This window comes from Berghia stephanieae, chromosome 8, assembly GCF_034508935.2.
Source record: "Berghia stephanieae isolate SIO BIC M18660-M18661 chromosome 8, UCSD_Bste_1.3, whole genome shotgun sequence".
Lineage (NCBI taxonomy): Eukaryota > Metazoa > Mollusca > Gastropoda > Nudibranchia > Aeolidiidae > Berghia > Berghia stephanieae.
In genome coordinates this window covers 37809222-37828305 of record NC_088367.1, presented here as the reverse complement: position 1 = coordinate 37828305, position 19084 = coordinate 37809222, and the positions used below count along the sequence as shown (strand labels likewise).

Genomic DNA, 19084 nt, shown 5'->3' with positions numbered 1-19084 from the left:
TTACACGTTTTGGAATCTATCCATCTACTTTCCAGTTTCACATTCCGTATTTATTTTTAAAAAATATGAGAATGGTAACAAATCTTATCATGTCGATATATCCACGACGAATATCATCACACCTCTTACCAACAGAATCCAATCACATGCAGCAATAATAATAGCAACAACAGTAGTAGAAAATCGTCACCAAAAAAACAGAACTAAGTTGCACAATGAATGAATCAGCGCCGGTCAATGAAATGAAAACTACAACTATGACGACACCCCTGATACACAACCGGCTCTCCAACAATAATCAAGACAATGGAACGAATGGAAAGGGAAATCCGATAAAGCCTCCACAACGATTTGATATTATTCTCACACACTCTTTGACAACAAAACACAAAGCCACAGATCACAGCCACCCGCTGACTGGAGGAACTTTGAGAATGTTATTGTTGTCCTTATACGTATTGTGTTGATGCAACAGCAATCCCCCGGGAATTGGTTGGAATTCAAGAAAAAAAAAAGGATTATTTGTATTATGTAGACGAACACTAACAAAGTTTCTCAATAACACGAAACCGACTGATATCTTGAGCGATAAAGCAAAGAGTCCCGTCTCTTATGTCAATATAATTATATTTTAAGAATATATTTCATTCGAATTGGGATATCATTTTTAAAAAAAATAATATTATTTTCATTTTTTTTTTAAATTTCAAAAGGAAAAATCTAACGGATTTAAAGGGGTCGGGAACCACAGCCGTCTCAGATTATTGGCTGGTTGGTGTTGTCATTCAAGCCCTAGTCTGCTGGCACCACGCGTCCTCTCTCGTCTGTGAGATGTATTGTGACGACGATGATGATGGCGATGACGATGACGATGCTGATGCTGATGCTGTGTGACATGGCATCATATCTCTTACAATTCCATGTCCACGGCTGCAATGATTGTCACCCACACTCTGCTGCTGCTGCTGCTGGTGGTGGTGGTGGTGGTGGTGGTGGTGGTGGTGGTGGTGGTGGTGGTGGTGGTGGTGGTGGCGAAACCACTGATTGCTGTCGCCCTTATCGCCTTTTAGTTCTAATTTTAGTCTGCATTATTTTCATGGCATTGTCATTATTAATTCCTCTGTGATGCTATCGTCGTCGTTATCATCATCATCATCATCGTCGTCGTCGTCGCCATCATCATAATCGTCATATTCGTCGCCGTCGTCGTCTATTACTGTCGTAAACGTCGTAATTGTCTTGGTTTGACATGTTTACCACAACACCAGAAATCCAATTTCTCATCACGATAATGACACACGAATTAAAACACTAATAATGCCGTGAATCGAACTGCTGTGTCTGTCTGTCGTCCCCACACGTGTGTTATACTAAATATACACTTGATAACACACACACACACACACACACACACACACACACACACGCATACTTGTATGGCATGACTTGTCAGGACCATAATTTCACACATGACTTGTGGGTACCTCTATTTCCAGTGGGTTTAGGAAACATACAATACGTTGTATTGGTGGACAAAACAGCCGTCTATGATGGCAGGTGTCGTTTTTTAGAATACGTCAAATAACAAAGGTTTGACTAGAGTATGTTTGGGCCTCACTTTACACCATCATTGTAGGGACATTGTGTAGTCATTGTGAGGACTTGATGAGACAGGGCATTACTAGTGGGGACTCACTTGGTGTGTAAACTGTGCACATTTATTGCAAGGACCTGTGTAAACTGTGGCCATTACTTGCAGGGACCTTTGATGTGTCTACAGTAGACATTACTTCTAAGGACCTTTGAGAGTTTAAACTGTGGCCATTACTTGCAGGGACCTTTGATGTGTGTCTACAGTAGACATTACTTCTAGGGACCTTTGGGAGTTTAAAATGTGGCCATTACTAGCAGGAACCTTTGATGTGTGTCTACAGTAGACATTACTTCTAAGGACCTTGAGAATTAGATGCCCATCTATACGGAAAAGAATGTAAAAACAAAAGAAGAAATAGGACATTAAGATAGATCGGGATACTCCAAACAAAAATGTTCCTAACCTTAGGCTGTACCCGACTTGCATTACTATTGGCATATCATTTTTCTAGTCACTATGTCTGTATCAGAATGAAATGCAACCAAACATTCACTGCTCAGTAGATGATATCAGAACAATTCTGTCTTCATGAGGCTTTGAAATGATGACACTACAGGCCAGGTATCTACCAACTAAACTACCATATGGATCCTGATGTCAGATAACAATCTATCTTGTACACATTCGAATCATGTAGAACTGACCAAGTGAAAGTTCTCCCTCAATGCCAAGGGTAGGGTTCTGAACATTGACATATAATCATAAGGAGTATAAAGGGTGTTCAGTGGAATCCAGTCAAATCATCAAGACGGAAAAAATATGTTGATTTTAAATGAGGTTTGTTTATTCATAATCATAGCCAAATAATAATGCCAAATAATGATTAATAAAGATTTGAAGTTGATTCTGGGGAAATTTTAAAATTATCTTATTAAATACAGTGGAAACTCCCAATAACGACATTCTCTGGATAACGACACAAATCTCTAGTCCCTAATCTTATACTTAAATTATGTTCGTAGTGAAAATAAAAACTCTGGATAGCGACATACTCCCAATAAAGACATAATCTTCCAGTCCCAAGCGATGTCGTTATTGGGAGTTTCCACTGTATATACCATGATAATTATCAGAAAAGAGTGAAAAGAGCCATACTATAACTGAGGGAAATATTGAATTCCAATCTTAATTAATTTCAAACGAAAGTCCTATGAGAGCAGGAAGACTCAAAAATTAGTAAGAGTATACATCTTGCTCTCTGAGGTGTAAGAAGGGATGACAAAAATTACTTTTTGCATTATTGATGGGATGCTGCTAGTCTATGCCACATAACTTTTCTGGACGTGTCTTAGTATTCAACGATGGTACCCATTTTTTTCTGGATAGAGAGGGCAGAAACAAAGACAGCTCTCATTGAAGCTAAATTCGGGTCCTAATGAATAGACAGTGCTCTACCGTTTGAGATGCTCGAACCCATATAACGAAAATACAACAAGAAATAGTCCATTCTTGACGATAAAGAAGCATAAACAATTTTTATACATAATGATGATATATGTGGCGGAAAAAACAAAACTTAATAAACTAACAGTGGTTTGAATTGTGTGTTCAAGAGCGCAAGCAAAAACATCTGAGGTGAGACCCTGAAAACCAAAGGAACAGATAGGTAATTTGCTAGCGCACCAGGGCGTATTTTTACAAACACATTAATCATTATTAAACAATTGGTAAAATTGACTCCATTTTAGCAAGTCAATGCATCTAATGTTTTATTGAATAAAATGGTATGCCAGAACGGGGAATGAAAATGTGACTTCTCAATAGTTTGATTAAGCCTAGATCTTAACTCGTCTAATAAGCAAAGATAATGACGTGGAAAAAGATAGAATCACAAAACATCACTTTATACAAGTTAACAAATGTCAAAATAGGAATGTTGGTCTAATTAACAGAAATGATTTTGATAACTATTCTGCAAATTGTTTTGGTTTAAGGACTATTTGGCTAAAATCACTTTCAGTTCATTGATACGAGTATAACGAGACAAAATAAAAAGTAATTTTGAATACTTTTGTGTTCATCTGGTTTTGACATTTTCCACAATATAATGGTCAGAGATAACATTATTATCATCAACAACAAATTGTCCTGTAATTGGACATATTATTATCAGTATCATTATTGAAAAAAAAATATGTTCATGTTTTCATATTGATTTTAAGTTGATGTCAAAAACAACATAGTATTGAAATTTTTATAAAGAGAGAGAGAGCGAGAAAGAAAAGAGAACGAGAGAGAGAGGAGGTCGGAGGAAAAAGTACTGATCACAAATTGCATAAGGTACCAATTAATTGAATTAACAACAAATGTCTGTACATCAAGGCGACAACAAGATAATGCTTAGTTTATGTACTACCGTACATACAATAACATAGGGAACAAATTTCTATACAAATTTCTTTTTTCTAGTTTGAACATTTTTTATGTAATATTTGATTTGTCTCCAGGGTCTGTTTGCTAAGATTGGAGAATTTCTCATAGCATTTTCAATGTTTGCTTTGCCAGGCAATCTTTCTAAAAAGAAAAAATTCCCTAATTCCTTTTCAACAGCTTTTCTTTCTTCCTCAGACCACCCTTTCCTTTCTTTATTCACTACTCTGTTTGTGATTTTCTTTGATTTATGAGATTCTCTAACAGTATCAGCCTCCTGACAGTTTTCAGTGTATGGCATTATCGTCGTACTATCGGGGGTCATGCTGCTACATCCTGTGTCACCGCCTTGAACGCAGTCGTCAAGGTCATCCTCATCAGCACTTAATTCCTCTCCATCAATTGCTTCGTCTTCAGCAAATTCCAGCTCGTCTAGATTCTTTCCCTTACACTTGTCAATTTTTCCTTTCTCCAGTTGCAAGAGAATCTTACTAACTTTAGCAAGTTGCATCGTGTCCTCTGGAAGACGATAGTATTCTTTATGAACAGACTTGTCATGCCCCATGAAGGCAGCCAATGCTTCCAGTTCATTCTCCTTCAAATCAAGCAGCTGACATATTGTTCCAATATGTTTTCTAAGTGCTGTAGATGTCAATAAGTCTGGCTGATCTGCTCCACATGCAGTGGCAAATTTCCTGAGAACATCTGAAGTTCTAAGTACATTTTCACCTTCACCGATAGCACCAAAAACATATGGGTTATTGTTAGCAAGCCCACTGGATTGTCTGAAATCGAGGAGCAAGTCAATACTATCCTTGTGAGATTTGGGTAGAAGAACTGGCACTCGTCTCCCTCGCTTTCCTCTAATTTCTACCCTTTCGAGTTGTTTGGCTAAGTTTCTTTCAAACTTACTCAAACTCTGCAGGATTTCCCCTTGTAGAGATTTTCCTGAAGCCAATCCATTCTGATAGTTTTCAATTTTCATTCTCTGCATCTCACCGCCTCTTCGTCTGTTAAAAAGAACCACCTGTGCTAGAGCAATCTCAGCTAAATTTCTCCACGTATTTGGGTTTGGGTGTTCACGCAATTGTGTTATTGCATCTGTTAACTTGGATTTAATGAAACAATATAAAAGCTGCACATCTTTTGCTAAAGGTAGTCTTCTTGCTGTGTTAAATCTTCTTTTGTGAAGAGTGTGCAGAGCTCTCGATGATATTTGATGTGACCAGTCAGAAGAATAAAGTTTGGTAAATGCTTCAGCCTGTTTCTCTAATAGAGTATCTCCTGATTGCAAAGCCTCTGATTTCAAAATGTCTGCACAGGCTTTTAAGGAATGGCCTAACTTTAAAGCAAGTGAAGGTATTTCATAAATTCCAGTGATGCAATTGTACTTTGCTAAAACTTTGACAACTTTGACAACAGTTGAAAATAACAGGGGGTCAATGCACTGTGTAATATTTTCAATTTCACATTCGTTTTTCATTTCATTCAAAAAACGGCCAATTTCTCTCATTTTTTGTTTTATGTACTGGTATTGATGTGGCTGGTCTAAAAATTTAGACAAAAGATTTTTCCCATACTGCAAAATGACACTGTCATGGCGACAAAGGAGGGAGATCCTATCGGAACTCATTGTGTTTAAAATCTTTTCTTCAAAATCACTATTATCGTCTTCCTGTTTACTTGAAAGTAAAAGAAAATTTGTATTTTTCTTTGAGCTTTTGGTTTCATTATTGAAGGCAGCACATTTTTTCTTGTGACGCCATAAATCCTTCCTTAGAAAAAGTCCAAAACATTTTTCACAGGTTGTAAAAGCCTCTAAGTTGTCAGTTATTGGTTGCCTTCTAGCCGGAATCAAAAAACCTTTTTTGCATCTATCACTGTTTTGTTGTGTTTAAAATCCCCACGATGAAGCAATAACTGCAATTCCCTCTTTCTGTCCTTGGTACCTACTTTATGGGCTAAAGCTTTTGCCACTTCAATTTCCCCACTATGTACACTTTCTAAATGCCTAGCCATTTTAGCATAAAGTCTACCACAATACAAACAAGAATGTCGTTTGTCCCATTTTCTTTTACCCCCCGATCCTCCTGGCACCATTTTCTGCACAGTCATGTCATCTGCTTTCTGTGGAAGGTCAGCCTCCTGATCATCGAGCTGTGGGAGAGGGATGATGACAGACTCGCTACCACTTTCTACCTCACTCTCTGCAACACAAACTAGACTTGCAGTTGTAGGACTTCTTTGGTGTTCATTGGGGTCTGAAAATGCAAAAATAAAAAACATGACTTCACTTGCTGTTGTGCAATTCAAAGTACTTATGCATACCATGTAGACCCCAAGTGTGTCGCAATAGCCGAGCGGATAAGCCATTGCACTGTGATATGGGAGATCTGGGTTCGAGTCCCACTTTTGGCACTGCAATTGAACCTTGGGAGAGGTTATTTGCACACACTGCCGCTGCTCTTACAACGACATATGGTTCACGGAAAACCAAAAAATCATTTCCCCTTCTCGGGGTGAAATATTTCACCAAAAAAAAGTGCTGTCTCAATTTTGTAGGTTAACATGACTGGTTACAACTGACTCATTTGGATAGAATAGTAGACTATCTCAAGGCATTAAAAAAAATCATTCTTCTCTTCATAAAACAATTTGGTAATAACCATGCAATACAACTAATGCTCAAGGCCATACATCTGTGTGACATGTGGGATTGCACCAGTGTTGTCACAGTATAAAATGAGTTACAAACAGGTTTCAAGGGATCAAAGTACGTACTATTATGGGTAAATTAGAGTATATTCCTGCTTATTGTATTTGGATTTTAAATCTAAAGCATCACAGGTTCTTATTTACCTTTGTCATCAGCATCCTCAGGATCGCTGTCTGTTTTGCAGCTAGAAGAACTCTCTCCTGAGCTTTCAGGGACATATTCGTCTTCACTGTCCATTTCTGAAATAAGATTGTAAGAGGGAATGATGCTTGCTTGTATCTTCAAAACAGTTTGTTGGGTTTAATTTTCAGGTTTTTAAGACATTTTTAACACAAAAAAGATATCAATTATCTAACATAATGTACAAGATTCTTCTAACTCAATACAGTGGGCACCGGATTCAACGAGGTCGCATTCAACGAGAAGTCGGATTCAACGAGGGATTCAGAAATCCCCGATTCCCGGCCCTATATTTTCTTAGTAAATAAAAACGCATCCAACGAGCATCCTAGCTCCTAAAGTCGCATTCAACGAGGTCATTTAGGCCAGACCATTGGCTTCAGGCCAGAGCAATGCTACCCACAGAGTGGCACAACTTTCATTTGAACGTCACTGTTTGCTTGCCTCCACAAAACGAACGTCTCATGTTGTCCAATGTGTAGTGCGTGGTTTACAGTAGTACGATGCTACTCAGCCGTGTGTCGTGTAGAATTTTATCTGGTAGGTATTCCTATGTGTAAGGCAAGAGGTGAGTCGGTCATAGACAACATGTAGTCCCTCTATGGAGTGGGTTGGTAGAAATTGTGAGGCGAGGAGAGGATGGGTAGGTGTATTTACTTCGATGAATGAGGAGATGCTGGCAGCAGACATGTGACGTGTAGTGCCATGGTTAGGTCATGCGCAGCTAAGATTTCATCACACAGACTTAGTGTTAATTGTGATGGTCTCAGTTTTGTATGAATAAAGGACAAGGGCTAATCTTATTAATAAAATACATGCATTGAAATGCAAAATTTTTTTTTTTTTAAATATGTAAATAAATAAAATTTTAAAATGAAAAGAAACAACCCCAGAAGAATCCCGGTGCCGTAATGTGCTCGTCAAGGAAGCTAAATCATAAATCTAACTTTTTCATACTGATTCATTATTTATATTCCTTGTTTAGGACAAAGTCGCATTCAACAAGAGGTCGCATTCAACGAGGTCAGGGGCCCTGTCCCAAAGACCTCGTTGAATGCGACTTCCACTGTAAACAAATTGATACTCAAATTTGTGATATTTTAGTTAATTGTCCAATGCGTCATTCACTATTCCCCAAACAGCAACATTTTTAAAACGGAACATGATGTATCGCATATTTCTTCTGAAGACAGAATTAATTCGGCATTGTATTTGTATCTTTTCTATTTCACTAAAAACACCTCATCACAGGTTATTTACCTTTGTCATCAGTATCCTCTGGATCGCTGTCTGTTTTGCAGCTAGAAGCACTCTCTCTTGGGCCTTCGGGGACATATTCGTCTTCACTGTCCTTTTCTGAAATGACCATGAAAAGTATAATCAAAACATGTGTGCAAAATTGAAATGAAGTTTCTCTTTACTCCAGAGAAGCAAACATCAGATATATTGTAGATGTAATTCTCTAACCATATAGTCTGGTTATGTCTTTGAAAACTAACTTGGTTAGAGAATTAAATCAAGGAGATGAAAGTACAATAATCAAAACTCTTTTCTATAACTGACCCCCACCATCTTCATTTATGTTACAGACTAAATGAAAGAGCAATGCCATCATTCTAAACTCAATATTGTGAGAGGCAGAGGAAGAGAGAGAGAAAGAGAAAAAGAGAGAGATAAAAAGATTATTTCATTTCAAAATGCAGTATCTAAAAGAAAGGATATGATTTCTATGATAAGATTATCAACAATAATTTTTCATCTTTGTTGCAGAGCACTGCTGGTTGTTTGGCCTGGCAGTGAACTTTCTCATTAATGAGGGAAAATAAGATATTTTTGGCTCACTCTATGACAACCCAGCTGGATTGTCCAAAGTTAATTAAGAACCGATGGAAAGTTGTTAGTGATAGACTATATGAAATGTAATAGTAATACACATTATTAGAAACCAAAATGAGCTACTATTAGGCCTGTAATGACTTACTTTCTTTTTCTTATCTTTAATGTGAGTAAACAGGCATTCAAATACGTAACTCCTTAAAGGACTTCATGCCAATAAGACCAGAGCCTAACCCTGTAGCTCGGAGCTGACTAGTAGCAATTTCTTGTTACGCTTTGGATAGGACACTGGTCTTTTGAAAAGTACTTTACACCCATTTCCAATAGGTCTAATGATATCCAGCTACCCACTTTCTGCTGGATAGGTAGGGGGATTGGAAAAAATTCTAATGTCTTTTTTGCCTGAACCTGGAATCAAACCCGGGATATCTGTGTGATAGGCCACAACTCTATCAACTGATCTCAAGGGACCCTCAATTGAGCATTTGAATGCCATGTAAAAGTTGACAAGCATTCAAGAGGTAATAATATTCCTTTTGGTTTGAGTGGTTAGAAAAGCAAAATGAAAATGATAAAATCAAACTTACTGCAATTACTGCCTATTTCTTCAGGAATTTGTCCACCACGACGAGGAGGCCTTAAGTTCGCACATCTCTGATTCTGGAACAGAAAATATATTAGAATAGAGGATTAGAAGTAGACTTATGCAGCTATATATATGTGCATTCCAATCTGGCATCTCTCAAATGGCTCTACCCAGACTGACAGTCAACCAAAAAAAAAAGGTACATTGTTACACAAACATAATACTATCATCTGCATTTTTTGCTAAATAGGAGCCTAAAATTTGCCAAAAATAACGTCAAAATGTGCCAAAAGTGCCAAAATTTGCCAAAAAATTGCGGGGCAGAGTTAGACGTGATATGATATTTAACCCCTAAACTCCCCATAATCCTTGAAAAAATGTATGAAAATTAAATGGTTTCCAATTTTTTCCAACTTTACTTTTAGATAAAATGGTGTTTCAAATGAAATCTATTGCCCGTTATATCCTGACAAATAATATCATTAATTCCAGCTAAAAGTGAAAAAGAAATCACAAGAAAACGTTTTTTCAGAAGAAAAAAAATGTCAAAAATCGGAAAATTTGCCAAACTTTGCCAATTTTGTGAAATTTGCGGAAGGGCCCGGAATTTGCGGCCGCAAAATATGCAGATGACAGATAATAGCATTAAACTATGAGCATACTTAAGAACGACAACTCAGAGCAAAAAAGGATCTTGTTTTAAACTAAAGCATAAACCTAGCCGAGTCATCTCAGCCAATTAGAAAAGGCTTCGGTCATAATACATATTCCATGAATCAAACAAAGCAGGTCTTTGAATAGATAATTATTAATTAATCAATGACTAGAAAACTATGTAACCTTCATATCATTAACAATGTAGTTACCTCAGTCTTGTCTTTTGCTTTCTTTATCATCCCAGAATCGGAAAGTAAAGAAAAAACTTCATTTGCAGTTTTCAACAGTTTCTGAAAAAAAGAAACAATACAAATACATAAACTTTTATCAAAGAAAAAAAAATGTAGTGAGTGGTTGACTTTAGCCATGTAAAAAACATTTATTATACTCCAATTTGGAGGCTTGCATTTTAAAAACTCATCCCTCGTCAATTACAACAGTGGCAATTACAAATAAGTAAACCAACTAAGTAACCAGAAGAAATTAAAAACACATAGATCAGCAGATGAATCATAAATGATTCAAAGTCTACGTAGCCAAGAACTGTCAGTGTCTTAGTCTTAGTGTAGGCTACCCAGCCTACTGCAGACTGCATAGGAATTGTTAATTTTTTTTTCTTTTGATATTAGGGTTTGCAACAAGTAAAGGCATGTTTTAGAAGGTACTTTGATACCTGCATGACTCAAAAATGGGCACCTGAAATAGGGCCTGTGGCTGTGACCTTATTTTTTATTTTTTGATAGCTTCTTCTTTCTTTCTTATTTATAAATATGGATTTTATTTTTTGATAGCTTCTTCTTTCTTTCTTATTTATAAATATGGATTTTCACGATGTTTGTGTCACATGCAGCTAGGCTTAGAAACTTGACAGGCCAGTCAGCGCCGATCACAAGTCTGACGTCATGGGGGATTTCCTTGGCTGCTGGAAATGTCAAGTTCGCGACCAGCGTGTCCAAGATTTCGAGCGTGTCCTTTCAGACTGGGGATTTCATTCGGCATCGTGTGTAGTTTGTGTGTGTGTGTGCATGACTTTTTTCGTTTTCTTTTCAAAACGGGGCCTGATAGATATGGATGCCAAGTTGGATTATTGAAACCCAAAGTTCCCGTATTTTTTTTGTTTGTCGCCTCTTGCTTTTCGTTTTATACTAGGAGTTTGTGTATACTTCTTCACCTGAGTCGCACCGCAACTATTATTTTATACAGCTGCCATTTTTGGAATTTTCATTAAAAGGCAGCAGTTGTGACGCTTAGTTGCGACTGAATCGTATCGTTCTTGCGGCTGTTTTCAAAACTGCTTTTTCACACCATTTCATAAAGAAGCAGGAGTGAGTCGCAACACAACTATTACTTTTTATACAGCTGCCATTTTTGGAATTTTCAATAAAAGCGCAGCAGTTGTGATTTTTTTTGACAACGGCTTCCTTTTACGGCTTTAATTTCACATAACCGCATCTGACTATAGTCATTCTCCCGACACGCTTTTTTTTTGCTGTATATGAAAATAGTAAAAATAGCAGCTATAAAAGGAGAGATTGTTGCGATCCGATGGCGTAATTGTAAAGCAACTCCTGCTTTATTGGGAAATGGTGTGAAAAAAGCAGCTTTGAAAACAACTGCAGGAACGATGTGACTCACTCGCGACTAAGTATCATAACTGCTGCGCTTTTATTGAAAATTCAAAAAATGGCAGCTGTGTGCAAGTAATTGTTGCGGTGCGATTCACTCCTGCTTTTTAGTGAAATGGTGTGAAAAAATCAGCGTTGAAAACAGCCGCAAGAACGATATGACTGTCGCAACTAAGCATCACAACTACTGCCTTTTTAGTGAAAATTCCAAAAATGGCAGCTGTATAAAAATTATAGTTGCGATGCAACTCATGTGCTATTTAACGGCTTAGTCGTATCACAACTGCTACTCTTTATGTGAAAATGGCGCAAACAGCAGCTATAAAAAGCAGCATTTGCGATGCTACCTGGGCACGCCTTCGCATCGCGAAATGGATCTTCTCTAAAATCGCTGTCAACCCCCGCATCCCCCCCCCCCCCCCCCCCCCCCTCAAATCACCAAGTTTTCATCATTTGACAATGAAATTGCGAAAATTGCAACACAAGAGTGATATTAAATCCGACCAAATTAATTGTGCGTGAAGATTGTTTTTTACATATCAGAATTGTGAAACTTGGCATTAAAATCGCCAATTTGTCCTATATGGCAGGAAACCATTACATGTCATTACACACGTCATTAGTCATTACCATAGCACACATAGGTTTCGCTAAGGTCATTACACTACACATCTCACTCAACTGCCTTCATGTGCCACGAGTGAGAGGCGCCGGTTGAATGGGTACCCCATAATATGTCTGTGAATTAGCATTGCCTCTGTCGGTGGGGATTCCATGGCATCCCATGACGTCACACAGAAATTAAGCAGCCAATCAGCAACGATCAAATATTGCGATCAGCGCTGATTGGCCTGTCAAGTTTCTACGCCTAGCTGCATGTGTTTGTGTCATTGTATTTAGTTTGCAATCAGTAGTCCATTGGTGTATGTTTTGTATAAATTGTAAGTGATTGAATAATAGCATTTAGGATGAAACAGGAATATTTCAATTGATAACTGAGGTCAATTATAAAGCTTGTCCCTTTTTATTAATTATTAACATCATGACACTAAACTTAAAAATCTTATTCGATGATGTATCATAAATGTCATGTCCCAATTTCATCCGGCATCAGAAATCAGACCATCCCTGCAGCAAGCATGCATACCCCTGACGCCATTCATTCTTTCCTATATTTCATTACAATGTGATGGAAATAGATAAAAGTGGAGAATGCACACGATTTTTTTAGTGATACTGAAACTGATATTGATGTTAATGTAAATCGAATTTCGAGAAATTTAAGATAGGTACCAGATTTTGTTTTTGTACTAACTTTATTTCTACAGCATGGAATTTAAGTGGTATCACTGTTCTTGTGTTGCAATACCTTTCCAATGACGTATGTCTTGGTCTTGATTAATTTTGAATTATTTTTTTTTGTCAAGTTCAAAGTCCGGTAGCACTGCTCACTGCACTGATGTGGGGAGAAAATATCGATCCAAGAACATCGTGAATTGACTGGGAACCGCAACACTGCGATATTACTATTACCTGAATTTAAACTCTAAAAATAATAATAATAAGAGAAGGCAGCCCTCATTGCTAAGAATTTAACGCGGAAATCTTAACAATCGCCGATGCCGATAGCATAGCCATAGCGCAGAGCTCTAACTCTAGGCTGATGAAGTCGTAATTTAGTGATTTGTTTAGTTAGATTGGTAAGAGTAAGAATCCAAAAAATAATTTTAAGAGATCCGATCCCGAACAATTAAAACTAGACTTGCTTTTTATCCATATCAATAACTAATTAAAAGTGGGAAAAAAATATTTCTTACCCCTTTTTTACGTTGAAAAGTCCACATCTTCGCCTGTCAGTACAGTGTCAGCCGAGCGCAGCCATTGCAGACAAAAACTTCCGGTTGGCGTCTACCGTTTCAAACTCTTTTTCAGAAGAGCGGTACAAGACGCACACCAACGCAATTCAATTTTTCACACACCGTAAATTGTGTAAAATCCACACACACGTTTCAAGTAAAACGTCATTATGGGGACTTCGATGAAATTTGGTGAAATGGTTCAGGGCGTCAAAATGATGGTTTTAAACCAATACCATTATGAGGACCCGAGTGTAAGGCCCCACAATGACAAGGGGTCCTCAGAACGTTGGTGTGTAACCAGGTATTGGTCCCCATAAGTAATGCCATACAAGAACACACAAACACAAACATACGCTTACTATACTATGAATGCAACTCTTATGTATACCCGTGAGTAAAACCTGTCGATATTACCGCGGGTCGTGGTATTAGTAGTACAGTACTCACGCTTGGATGTTTGACACTACAACAATGAGTTCACTCAGCCACTCACTCACACCATGTACGTATGTCTGTACGGATGGATGGATGTACAAAAAGAATGACGGCCGACGGCAGCGTCATCGTCTCCTCACAGCATCAGCATCTCCACAAAATCTATCTCCACATCCACTATAATCCAGTCACCACCACGCACGCTCTTTGATTTCTCAAGTCATATCCCCCAGTCCACTTAGGTCCATTGCCGATTCATTAGTTTGTTTTAATTTATTCGTCTTTCATCATCGTGGTCGTGGTCGTCGTCGTCGTGGACATCATCATCATCGTCATCATCATCATCATCATCATCATCATCATCATCATCATCATCATCATCATCATCATCATCATCTACTACTACTTCTACTACTACTACTACTACTACTACTACTACTACTACTACTACTACTACTACTACTACTACTACTACTACTACTACTACTACTACTACTACTACTACTACTACTACACACACATGTATATATATATATATATATATATATATATATATATATATATATATATATATATATATATATATATATATAGATAGATAGATAGATAGATAGATAGATAGATAGAATGCGCTTGGCCAAGGAGTTCACAACATTGCCATCCGGAAGTATAACGGACCAACACACAAACTGTGTAATCATGAACTTTTATAGTCTGGTTAATACAGTTTAGTGAGAACAACTCACAAACGCGGATGGAAAAAACAATAACAAAGGCCTGAGTGACGTCATCTTCGAGAGGGAGGGAGAGAGAGAGAGAGAGAGAGAGAGTCTTGAATTCTCGTGTTGGTGTTTATGGTGAGAGAAAGGTGGTTTTCTTGGGGGTGGGGGTGGTTGTGGCGAGAGGATTAATTAATTAAGTATTTCTGCGTCTGTGGAGGTGGTTCATATTATTATGTTCTGTTTATGAATGAATCCACGTGAAGCTGTTGTTGTGGTGATCTTTGACCACGTGACGAGCGTGGGAAAGAGGTATAGATAGAATGCGCTTGGCCAAGAAGTTCACAACATTGCCATCCGGAAGTATAACGGACCAACACACAAACTCTGTGTAACCATGAACTTTTATAGTCTGGTTAATACAGTTTAGTGAGAACAACTCACAAACGCGGATGGCAAAAACAATAACAAAGGCATGAGTGACGTCATCTTCGAACTATCTATTGTCTTCTTGTGGTCTGTCTGCCTGTCTGTGTGTGTGTGTGTGTGTGTGTGTGTGTACGTCTGTCTGTCTGTACGTCTGTCTGTCTGTCTGCCTGTACGTATTTCTGTCTGTTTGCCTGTCTGTCTGTTTGTACGTCTGTCTGTCTGCCTGCCTGTCCGTCTGTTTGTCTGTCTGTGTGTACGTCTGTCTGTCTATCTGTACGTCTGTCTGTCTGTCTGTGTGTACGTCTGCCTGTCTGTGCGCATGTCTGTCTGTCTGTCTTTGTGTACGTCTGTCTGTCAGTCAGTCTGTCTGTCTGTCTATGTGTACGTCTGTCTGTCTGTTTGTCTGTCTGTCTGTCTGTCTGTGTGTACGTCTGTCTATCTCTCTGTGCACACGTCTGTCTGCCTGTCTATCTATCTGTCTGCCTGTCTCTCTGTCTGTGTGTGCGTCTGTCTGCCTATCTGTGGGCGCGTCTGTCTGCCTGTCTGTGTGTGCGTCTGTCTGTCATGGATTTTGATATAGATAGTATGCAGATGACGTCACGAAGGCCTTTGTTATTGTTTTTGCCATCCGCGTTTGTGAGTTGTTCTCACTAAACTGTATTAACCAGACTATAAATGTTCATGGTTACACAGAGTTTGTGTGTTGGTCCGCTATACTTCCGGATGGCAATGTTGTGAACTCCTTGGCCAAGTGCATTCTATCTATACTACTGTATTACTGTATATGTTGTCACGTTGTATGCGTGTGCCACCTACAAATAGATGGATCATGATGGTTATGTTGATGCTGAGGACGGTTGTGGTGGTTTTGTGTTGTTATTTTTGGTGGTGTTGTTTTTGTTGATGATTATGACGACGATGGTTGTAATGATGATGATGTTGAAGACGGTGATGATGATGGTGTCGATGTTGAGCATGAAGATAGTGGTGGTGGTGATGATGATATGGTTATACAAAATCACCCTGTTTTTTTGTTTTTGTTTACGCTATCCCCCCCCCCCCCTTCCACACACACACACACACACACACACACACACACACACACAATATTGGAGAGTTGACCAAGTTATTCTTGACCCCTCCCTCTCCCCATCTTTCACCCATTAGTTCCTCCATTCCTTCCATCCTTCCCTCAGCCCCCACCCCACCTCTTAAATCGATAGGGTTGATGGCATTACCGCCATTACCTACTTAGAGAACTATAATCATATAGACGTTATAGACGTTTCTGGTTACTGGTCATCTAGAAGACAGAGACAGTCATTCAGTCATTCACACCCTCACTTTTTGTTTGTTTTGTTTTTTAGTGTTGTGTGTGTGTGTGTGTGTGTGTGTGTGTGTGTGTGTGTGTGAAATCTTTCTCGCCTAATATTATTTTATACCACTGTATTGCCTTTTCTCTTTATTTTTCCCCCCATCTATCTATCTATCTATCTATCTATCTATCTATCTATCTATCTATCTATCTATCTATCTATCTATCTATCTATCTATCTATCTATCTATCTATCTATCTATCTATCTGTCTGTGCCTGTCTTTCTGTCTGTCTCTCTCTCTCTCTCTCTCTCTCTCTCTCTCTCTCTCTCTCTCTCTCTCTCTTTCTCTCTCTTTCTCTCTCCCCCCCCCCCCTTCTTCCTCTCCATTACTCTGATACAGTCCTACGAAAGCACCACCACCACCACTACTGTCAGCTTTAATTTGTTTAGTTAAATCTCCTCGCTGTGTGACTTGTTAAGGTATTTTATGCCCTTGTTTTTTTGTTCGTCGATCTCCCAGAGCTGTAAGAAGGCAATCTCAATCTCATATCTACATAACAAAGTGGTACCCATCTCTCTCTCTCTCTCTCTCTCTCTCTCTCTCTCTCTCTCTCTCTCTCTCTCTCTCTCTCTCTCTCTCTCTCTCTCTGTCTCTTTGTATGAGTGAGTGTGTGAGTATGATGTGGATGGTACGGTAGGGTCTTCCCCTGCTTCTGAATGTTTTTTTTCCCCACGAGCATTCTCTTTTCAAAAAATCCAACTCGATGTATTTATCAATGTCTTTGTGTATCGCCGTGGTATAGATAGTTATTTCAAACTTTTTAAAATGTTATTTCTACCGGTTTTGGGATATACAAAACGACTAGGTCCCATTGTTCAAACAAGTTAGTGCATCGACTCATTGGCTCAAGTAAAGAAAGGTTATTTATTTCATACCCCCCCCCTCCCCATTCTAGTCCTCTTGGCGATGAATGTTTTTCCGGTTACTGTGTGCATAAGTTGCATGTCTTGTATACTATGTAGTGTCATCATCGGAAAGGGTTTTTTTTTTGTTTGTTTGTTTGTTGTTTTTTTAATGAAGTGCTAACGCCATATTCAAATATAGTTTGTGAGTGCATTAATGTCAGCTTGCTGACACGCGATTTCCTGGATATCAAAGTGAAAAAACGCAAACACATACACACAAACACACACACACACACACACACAGAGAGAGAGAGAGAGAGAGAGAGAGAGAGAGAGAGAGAGAGAGAGAGAGAGAGAGAGAGAGAGAGAGAGAGAGAGAGAGAGAGGGAGGTTGCTAGCTTTGTGTTTATTGTGTATATATCAGCATTATCGATCTCTTCGCCCATGCCCCACCCCCAAATACACAAGCGAAGTGAGAGCGGCGATTGGATTGTAACAGCACCCGTTTTGATATTGTAGTCATGTCTATATAAATATAAACTCCAGATGGAATGAATAAACTTCTTATCGTCTGTCGGTCACGTGGAGGATAGTGGAGGTAGGGGTGGATAGGAAGGAAGGAAGAAAAGATGGAGGGATTTAAATGACCTCCTTCCTACAGTGGTATTATTAACCGTCAGTATACATACATCACTAACGACTCTTCCATTATCCGGCAATCCATTCTTCTTCTTCTTCTTCTTCTTCTTCTTCTTCTTCTTCTTCTTCTTCTTCTTCTTCTTCTTCTTCTTCTTCTTCTTCTTCTTCTTCTTCTTCTTCTTCTTCTTCTTCTCTCTTCTTCTTCTTCTTCTTCTTCTTCTTCTTCTCTTCTTCTTTCTTCTTCTTCTTCTTCTTCTTCTTCTTCTTCTTCTTCTTTCTTCTTCTTCTTTCTTCTTCTTCTTCTTCTTCTTTCTTCTTCTTCTTCTTCTTCTTCTTCTTCTTCTTCTTCTTCTTCTTCTTCTTCTTCTTCTTCTTCTTCTTCTTCTTCTAACATAAACTGTTTATCGATGAATGATCATGTTCAACAGTCTCAGACCTGAGATCTGTTTGGAGTTTGAAAATTCCCATTTGATACTTTTTTTTTAAATTGTTAAGTTTGCCGTCTTTAACCTGCCGTACTCTAGAGGGGAAAACAAAACAAAACAAAACACGTATTAACAAAGAAGAAAAAAAACAATTGTCGAGAAGTCTCGTCCTTCATACATGACTCTCATCATGGCAAAGACTCTGAAACCTCGAGCTCGCAGAGGACGGTAGAATTCTACTTATCGCTGGACAATATAAATAAACATGAACTATTTCCCCTTCCTCACACGCCTGATAAGCATATGTGCGTGTGTGTGTGTGTGTGGGGGGGGGGGGGGGGGGGGGGGGGGGGGGGGGGGGGGGGGGGGGTTGGTGTGTGTGTTGTGTGTGTTTGTTTCTTTATTTGTGTTGTTGGCATCAGTCCTTAGATTGATCACAGAGGGATCTTTGGATCTTATTTTCGTCTCGCATTGATTTATAACCTAGTTGATTTTGTCTTACCGTCAGCCCCTACTAAATTAGATTATAATATACACACCTAACCCAAGGGTGCTACGAGTACAACTTCTGTATAATTCTTCCGTTTTGAACCAGTTAACTGCCGCACTATGAAAAATCTCACATTTACAAATTCGGCCATAAAACTCGTCCTTCAAATATCGATCAATTTTTAAATGACCCATAACATCTTGGCAAAAACTCTCAAACCCAGGACCTCGCGAAGTTCCAG

The 19084-nt window shown here is 38.6% G+C and overlaps 2 protein-coding genes across 2 annotated transcripts in view; one reads left to right on the top strand and one right to left on the bottom strand.

Annotated features, from left to right (window-relative positions):
* LOC144978617 (uncharacterized) overlaps positions 1-19084 on the top strand; it is a 185925-nt gene that overhangs the window by 110323 nt on the left and 56518 nt on the right. The gene's annotated exons all lie outside the window — the stretch shown is intronic.
* On the bottom strand, positions 5879-12030 carry LOC144978615 (uncharacterized). The gene is made up of 5 exons (XM_078924908.1): positions 10209-12030; positions 9344-9416; positions 8181-8276; positions 6884-6979; positions 5879-6285 (listed from the first exon to the last, which is right to left on the bottom strand). The coding sequence occupies exons 1-5, from the start codon at positions 10365-10367 to the stop codon at positions 5879-5881; spliced, it is 831 nt and encodes a 276-aa protein (XP_078781034.1). The 5' UTR covers positions 10368-12030.

Excerpts from the sequence above, each read along its gene's own strand:
- LOC144978615 (XM_078924908.1), bottom strand. The coding sequence starts at position 10,367 with ATGGCTAAAGTCAACCACTCACTACATTTTTTTTTCTTTGATAAAAGT. Across the intron at positions 8,277-9,343 it reads AGAAATAGGCAGTAATTGCA|AAAAGGACAGTGAAGACGAA; the intron begins GTAAGTTTGATT and ends TGGTCATTTCAG. Across the intron at positions 6,286-6,883 it reads TGAGGATGCTGATGACAAAG|ACCCCAATGAACACCAAAGA; the intron begins GTAAATAAGAAC and ends TTGCATTTTCAG.